This window comes from Odocoileus virginianus, chromosome 17 (assembly GCF_023699985.2).
Source record: "Odocoileus virginianus isolate 20LAN1187 ecotype Illinois chromosome 17, Ovbor_1.2, whole genome shotgun sequence".
Classification (NCBI taxonomy): Eukaryota; Metazoa; Chordata; class Mammalia; order Artiodactyla; family Cervidae; genus Odocoileus; species Odocoileus virginianus.
Genome location: NC_069690.1, coordinates 14,825,607 through 14,833,998, shown reverse-complemented (window position 1 = coordinate 14,833,998; position 8,392 = coordinate 14,825,607). Strand labels below are relative to the sequence as shown.

Genomic DNA, 8,392 nt, shown 5'->3' with positions numbered 1-8,392 from the left:
GTAAGGTTCTGTTTCTATCTGACATTCTGTAAAACAATAAAGAATGGGGACTTCCATGGTAGTCCTGCAGCTAAGACTCTGTGCTCACAATGCAGGGGGCCTGGGGTTCGATCCTTGGTCAGGGAACTAGATCCCACATGCTGCAACTAAGACCTGGCACAGCCAAATAAATAAATATTTCAACAAAGAGTAAAGAATGAATTTCTCATCCTTGAAAGGCAAGGGATCTCAGAGTTGGGGTCCCAGTAAAATAAGCACTGATCTCCCTAAAGCTCAGAGCTAATGTGGAGCAGCTAAAGAAGCCTGGGGAGGGGTCTAGAGAGTATGTAAGGGGCACAAAGCTTCCTGTGCATCTCACTCAAAGGCCTGAGCTGGAGGAGTGTTGCAAGGAAAGGGAAGTGTGCCCCTGCTAGGGGCAGAGGGGAAAGCAAGCAAACTGGAGAAGGGACCAAGGCAAGGGTTAAATGCTGGCTTCAGATATTTCTAGAAAGCTCACTCTTTATTCCTCTTTCCTTTACCCCTGACCCTGAGTGGGAGTCTGAGCTGATGATCAAGGTCCACGCGGAGGATCCCTGGTGGGAGGTGGGGGTGTCAGCCCACTGCGAGGAAGGAAGGAAGGATTATTCATCGTGAGGAACTTTTCCATTCCTCATCTGTACGTTGTTGAGGAGGGGGTCCCAGGGGGACTGGGGATTCTGGAGAAGAGCAAAACCTTGACTCCGCCTCCTCTCCACACACACCCCTCCCCGGCCTTTGCCTTGCATGCTTTCAAGCAGGGGGCCAAGCCAGACCTTGCACTGGGTTGTTCCCAGCACAGCCCCACGTGAGATGTCTCTGGATGGCTTCAAGCCCAGCATCTGGAATGCAGGCTCCAGCCAAGTTTCTTCTCCAAGGAATCTGGGAACTTCCAAAGCTATCTCAGAGTGGAAATTTTCACTCATTTCTCCCACATGTTGACTGGCCCTTCAGCTGGGAAGAACAGCTATTCTTGACAGAGCAGAAGTGAGAGGGAGATGGCTACCACCTTCCAGAAGACTTTCGCTTCTGACTCATAATTTCACCTTTGATCCTGCTTATCGCCTGACACTTGCAGTGACCCACTCGCTTTCCAAAAATGGTGATGCCTTCCTGAAGCAGTGACACAGCTTTAAGTACTCAGAAATCTGTCTGAAAACTCAGGGAAAAAAAAACAGAAAACTTCTCTGAGTGACCATGTGCAAACAGAGGCCAGCTTGACCTGTTTCTGCCTGTAGCAAGAATCTGATCTCCTTACACAAAATGAGGAGATTTACTACAGAATGTCTACAGGGCCTTTGGTTAGGGGACAAGGCATAATAATAGCCTGGCAGAATCAGGAGAAAGCAGTCTCAAGATCTCAACACCTTTATTTATTTATTGAGCTATCATAGTCCAATACAGCTTTTAAAAAAACTCTATTTTATATTGGAGTAGAGCCTTGGTTTCTAAGGCAAACCATTCAACATCACAGTAATCCAAGTCTATGCCCCAACTGTTAATGCCAAAGAAGCTGAAGCTGACTGGTTTTATGAAGACCTACAAGACCTTCTAGTGTTAGTCACTCACTCATGTCTGACTCTTTGCAACCCCATGGACCACCAGCCTCCTCTGTCCATGGGATTCTCCAGGCAAGAATACTGGAGTGGGTTTCCATTCTCTTCTCCAGGGGTCTTCCAGACCCAGGGATCAAACCCAGGCCTCCTGCACTGCCGGCAGATTCTTTACTGTCTGAGCTACCAGGGAAGACCAACCTTTTAGAATGAACACCAGGAAAAAGATTAGGGGATTAGAGTGAAAAACTAGGAAGTCAAGAGATACTTGGAGTAATAGGCAAGTTTGGCCTTGGGGTACAAAATAAAGCAGGGCAAAGGCTAAGAGAATTTTGTCAAGAGAACACATCGGTCATAGCAAACATTCTTTTCCAACAACACAAGAAATGACTCTACACATGGACAGCAACAGAAGGTCAGTACCAAAATCAAATTGATTATATTCTTTACAGACAAAGATGGAGAAGATCTATAGTCAGAAACACAAGACCTGGAGCTGACCATGGCTTACATCATAAGCTCTTTATTGCAAAATTCAGGCTTAAATTAAATCAAGTAGGTTAAGTCACTAGGCCATATGGGTACGGTCTGAATCAAATACCTTATGTTTATACAGTGTAGGTGAAGAATAGATTCAGGGAATTAGATCTGTAGACAGAGTGCCTGAAGAACTACAGACAGAAGTTCATAACACTGTACAGGAGGGGATGACCAAAACTATCACCAAGGGAAAGAAAAGCAAGAAAGCAAAGTGGTTGTCCGAGGTGGCTTAACAAATAGTTGAGCAAAGAAGAGAAGTGAAAGACAAGAGGAAAGAGACACCTAATTGAATGCAGGGTTACAGAGAACAGCAAGGAGAGATAAGAAGGCCTTCTTAAAAGAACAATGTAAAGAAACAGAGGAAAACAATAGAATGGGAAAGACTAGAGATCTCTTCAAGAAAATTGCAGATATCAAGGGAATATTTCATGCGAGGATGGGCACGATAAAGGACAGAAATGGTATGGACCGAACAGAAGCAGAGATTAGGAAGAGGTGGCAAGAAAACACTATACAAAAAGGTCTCAGTGACCAGGATAACCACAATGGTACGGTCACTCACCTAGAGCCAGACATCCTGGAGTGTGAAGTCAAGTGTGCCTTAGGAAGCATTACTATGAGCAAAGCTAGTGGAGGTGATGGAATTCCAGCTGACCTATTTCAAATCCTAAAAGATGATGCTGTGAAAGTGCTGCACTCAATATGTCAGCAAATTTAGAAAACTCATCAGTGGCCACAGGACTGGAAAAGGTCAGTTTTCATTCCAATCCCAAAGAAGTACAGTGCCAAAGAATGTTCAAGGTACCACACAATTTTGCTCATTAAACATGCTAGTAAATTTATGCTCAAAATTCTTCAAGCTAGGCTTCAGCAGTATGTGAACTGAGAACTTTCAGATTTACAAGCTGGATTTAGAAAAGGGAGAGGAACCAGAGATCAACTTGCCAACATCCATTGGATCATAGACAAAGCAAAGGAGTCCCAGAAAAGCATCTACTTCTGCTTCATTGACTATACTAAAGTCTTTGGCTGTGGATCACAACAAACTGTGGAAAATTCTTAAAGAGATAGGAATACCACCTCACCTGTCTCCTGAGAAACCTGCATGCAGGTCAAGAAGAAATAGTTAGAACCGGACATGGAACAACAGACAGATTCCAAATTGGAAAAGGGTATGTTAAAGCTGTATATTGTCACCCTGCTTATTTAACTTATATGCAGAGTACATCATGCAGAATGCTGGGCTGGATGAAGGACAAGCTGGACTCAAGATTTCCAGAAGAAATATCAACAAGCTCAGATACACTAATGATACCACTCTAATGGCAGAAAGTGAAGAGGAACTAAAGAACCTCTTGATGAGGCTGAAAAAGAAGAGTGAAAAAGCTGGCTTGAAGCTCAACATTAAAAAATGAAGATCTTGGCATTCAGTCCCATCACTTCATGGCAAACAGAAGGGGAAAATACGAAAGCAGTGACAGGTTTAATTTTCTTGGGCTGCAAAATCGCTGAGGATGGTGACTACATCCATGAAATTAGAAGACACTTGCTCCTTGGAAGGAAAGTTTTGATGAACCTAGACAGTATATTAAAATCAGAGAGGCCATTCCAGATTCTTGGATGTAATTCCAAAAGGCAGGACAAAGAGAACACATTAACTTGTGCACTTCTTTGCTTCCACTCCTCTTGGAGCCCTATTTGCCTTCTGTCTGACTCTTTCTAACTCTCCCACGGCGCCCCAAACTTAGGTTGAGATCTCTGTTTGGCTCAGTGCTCTGCCAATGACTCAGTCCATTCTTACTGAACGAATCAAGAGTTTTCGGGAATGGAGACTATGCGTAACTTCAAGCATGTATTCCCAAACCATCTCTTAGATTCTCTAGGAAATCAGTATCCATCCTGACACATTAAGCCTTGTGCCAGGAAGTATCTGGTATCCAAGTGTCCTGGATGAGAATCTCAGTCCCACCTGCTACTACCTGTGAGATCCTAGACAAAGCTAGTTAACTTCCATTTCAACATAAAGCAAGTTGGGTTGTTTGGAGGACCAATGAGACAGTGTCGCCAGTCACCCCAGCACAGGGTCTGGCTCCTGGGAAACACTTAATGATGTCAGCTACTCCTCTTTGCCATTACTGACCATTAGCTAGGGACCAGACACAGTCATTTGTTCAATAGAACCCATTTCTTATTAGAAATACAGTGATCCACTGCTATATTTATTAAATGGAGAACCAACAAGGACCTTCTGAATAGCACAGGGGACTCTGCTCATCGTTATGGGGCAACCTGGATGGGAGGGGAGTTTGGGGGAGAATGGATACATGTGTCTGTATGACTGAGTCTCCTTGCTGTCCACCTGAATCTATCACAACATTGTTAATCAGCGATACTCCAATATAAAATAAAAAGTTTAAAGAAACAAACTGAAACAAATGCAGTGATTGGCAGACAGTTCTTCCCAAAAGTTCCATATGTTTCAAAGACATTGTCTTAAAGACTCTTCGAGAAAGAAGGATCAGCAGGGCCTTCCATGCCCACTGGGCAAAGCCAAGCAAGCTCAGAATCATGAGGCAGTGGAATCAGGGGAGTTGAGGCCTGAATCCGAGTCTTGGCTCAGCCACCAGCATGCCTCAAGGAATTCCGTCATATTTGTGAAAGAAAAGAGTTCAATGAAATAAACACTAAGGTCTTTCAGGTGTTATGACGGATCCTGGGGTTTCTGAGGAAGTCTAAAGTGGAGTTTCAGCATGAAGGCAGCCGTTCTAATTCCAGGAAGACTGTTCTTTGGCTCACGCCTTCTCCTTGGGAATCCTAGAGAAGCTGGGATAACAGTTGCCATAGCCGAGGACACGCCTCTTACTTTGTCTTGTCTGCCTGCCATGCTAACCGCAGGTTCCAGATTCTTGTAACAACTTAACTGCAAGGAATGTCCTCAATTCCCTTTCAGATATCTGCTGATTTGGCAGAGATTGAGGCCAGAGGGCATCCAGATATATGATCAGGCAGCCAGCTAGAGAATGTGCCCCTTCATCTCAAAGTATGTCCTAGCCGTGACAGCAGAGACACTGGGGTTTGTTTGGGGGAACTTGAACAGGTTCCTTAACTCCTCTGTACTTGGGCTTTCTGACTATAAAATGGAAATGAACAATACCTATGGATGGGGTTGGAGTACTGAATATTCCCAGTGCAGAGTTAAGTAATGCATGAGTATTACATCTGCATGATCTAGATGGCTTCTTCCACATCTTAAATCTGATGATTCTATTAATAGAATTCAGTTTTATAGTTTAAAAAAAACCCTCTAGTTCTACTAAACTTCACTTGTACCACCATCCTACATTTTAAAGAGCAAAAGGATTTCATACGTTATTGGGGGTGCCTGCCAAGACTTTAGGACTCCTCCTTGGCTTGAAGGTCCCTGGACTGTTGCTGAGGGTGGACCAGTCATTTGCTCAATAGAACCCATTTCTTATTATGCACATAGTGATCCACTGCTATATTTATTAAGTGGATAACCGACAAGGACCTTTTGAATAGCACTGGGAACTCTGCTAAATGTTATGTGGCAGCCTGGCTGGGAGGGGAGTTTGGCGGAGAATACTTTCTTTCGGCATCCTTGTGACTTCTATTTCCCTGGCTTCCTTTCTTTTCTGCAGAGTTTTCACTTCAGAAAAGGGGAATCTTAAGAATAAACCATTTGGTTTACGTCTGCAGTATCAGGATATAACTGCACCCTGCCCCTCCCCCTTTCTTTTGATCTCAGCTGCAAATGGAAAATTGCCCAGTCCTGACCCACTGCTTGCCTCTCCTACTTCCTGGAAATGTCCTGGCTGCTTCACTTGCTCAGCACATTTAAGATTCCACTTCGTCATTCATTGAGGAGGATGCCGCCAGGGGCCAGCCTCACTCTCTCATGGACTCCACCCTCTCGGTTGTTCAATAAAAGGCAGGCAGGGCCACTGGAGGAGCAGAGAGGCTGAGACCAATTCAGAGACCAACAGCTCCCACGCTGAAGCTTGACTCCTCTCGCTGCAACATGAAGGTCTCCGCTGCCCTCCTGTGCCTGCTGCTCACAGTAGCTGCCTTCAGCACCGAGGTGCTCGCTCAGCCAGGTGAGCCCCCTTCTTCCCTCTGAAGCCCGTCGCCCCCTCTCTGGGTCACGATGGGCCAGCAGAGCAGAAGGGTACCTGCATTCTCACTTTCCCTACAAGATCAGGAAAGTCCGAGAGGCATAGGAGTGAGCTTGATCACACAGCTTCTCTTGGACAGTGCCTGGATGAGAATTCCAGCTGTGGACCTCAAATCCAGCTCCTTCCAGGATTCCGGCTCTGGAAACCTGAGCCCAGCGCATGTGCCCTGGCTCCTTCCAGCAGCATGTGGGGACTGGGATATAAGGAGAGGGGGTCTCTGGCAGAGTATATCCAGATATTATGGAGGCCAGAGGTGAAGGTCCGAAATCTGGACTCCAGAGACTCAGTTTTGCAGAGAGAGTTGGTATCAGGGAAACTCACAACCAAGCATCCATTTCTTCTTACCTAAAGGGGACCCCTTAGCTCACTTTGATAACTTGGATTATTTGCTCCTACTTACAGAATTTACCAAAATTGTCTAGTTTTAACAAAGCTCCCTTCCTTCAGTTCATTGTCAGTGCTATATGCCCATTTTAGGGCTTGGGAAACTGAGTCCATCTGATACTGTAGCTTTGAAGCACAAGCTGAAATATTAGGATTTAAAGGGTTCTCTCTGCACTCCTGATGCCCTTTTGCCTTCTCTTTACTCCTCTTTTCTGCTCTGATTGAGATCGGAAAGAACCTAGTCCATTCTAAAATGCTTTTTCTTTGTGGTTGTATTTCCAGATGCAATTAACTCCCAAGTCACCTGCTGCTATACATTCACCAATAAGAAGATTCCCACACAGAGGCTGACGAGCTACAGAAGAGCCACCAGCAGCAAGTGTCCCAAAGAAGCTGTGATGTAAGTTGAGGACACCAGTCCTCCGGGGGTCCAGTTCTTCCTCAGGGTGCAAGGGGCAAGGCTCACACAAACGTGACGTCAGAGAGTTACATCATCTAATCCAATATCCAAAAGTGCCCCCCAACATCACGCTCCCTCTGGGTGCTCATTCAGGCCATCCCAGTTTCTTTAGCCTGAAGTCAGGATGGTTTCAACTGGGACATCTATTATGATCAACTTGCCATGGGCTCCCTCCTTCCACCTGCTTTCCTCCTTGAGTTCCCATGGCAGCTTTGGGGCAAATCGGCTACATTTGTAGGCTGAGATTTCAATGGAACTCCATCTAACCTTACCCTCTCTCTCTCTTCTGCAGTTTCAAGACCATCCTGGGCAAGGAGATATGTGCAGACCCCAAGCAGAAATGGGTCCAGGACTCCATAAACCATCTCAACAAGAAAAACCAAACTCCGAAGCTTTGAGCACTCATTCCACAACCCAAGAATCTGAAGACAATTTGTGTTCTGGCTTTCCCTAACTGCCCTCTGATATTACCTTATTATAATTTTAAAGAGTATGAACTTTATTGATATGAAACATGATGCCTTAAGTAATGTTAATCTTATTTAAGTTATTGATGCTTTAAGTTTATCTTCCATGACTACTAGTGTTTTTTTTGTTTTTGTTTTCTTTTTGGTTGGTTGTTTGTTTTTATGGAGATTTGAGCAAATTTCTTTCCTCTGTGAATCTCAATTCTACCCCTGGGATGGTGGAAGAGTCCTCACCAGAATGATTAATGCAAGAATTTTTGGTTTTACATTCTAAGTCATTGCTAAAACTGCTATTGTGGAAATATATATTATGTAACTATTGAAAAAATACACATATATATTTTTGTACAAAACCTGACTGTTGGCCTTTTCTTGAAGGAAACTTAAAAACTGAGTATAATCTTGGTTGATGGGGGAGGAGCAGGGTTTCAAAGTGTGAGGCTCATGTTTGGGAAGAATAAGCATGTGAACTGGCTGTGGTCTGTTTCACCAGGTGAGCTCATCTGAGTTCCTACAGAAGAATTTTTAAGGCAGGACGCAATCAGGCATTTCATCACTGTCATGCCAACATCATCTGCCCCAATCCCAGTGACCCTTGTCCCCTGTGTAGCAGCAGCCAGCTCACCACCATTGTTGTCTTCGCAGCCCTCACCCTCTCTCACAATCTATTGCAACTTCCCCCTAACTCAGTTACTTTCCCTTAATTTCTCCCCCTCCAATTAATCCTCCAACTTGGAGTTATACACACCCTGGAGACACTGGGAAACGACCATTGCTAAG

The 8,392-nt window shown here is 44.7% G+C and overlaps 1 protein-coding gene across 1 annotated transcript; it reads left to right on the top strand.

Moving 5' to 3' along the window:
* The first annotated feature begins 6,063 nt into the window (after window positions 1–6,063).
* LOC110145794 (C-C motif chemokine 2) lies at window positions 6,064–7,965 on the top strand. The gene is made up of 3 exons (XM_020906252.2): window positions 6,064–6,223; window positions 6,968–7,085; window positions 7,438–7,965. Exons 1-3 carry the CDS (start codon window positions 6,148–6,150, stop codon window positions 7,541–7,543), a joined length of 300 nt encoding a protein of 99 aa, XP_020761911.2. The 5' UTR covers window positions 6,064–6,147; the 3' UTR covers window positions 7,544–7,965.
* The last annotated feature ends 427 nt before the right edge of the window (window positions 7,966–8,392 follow it).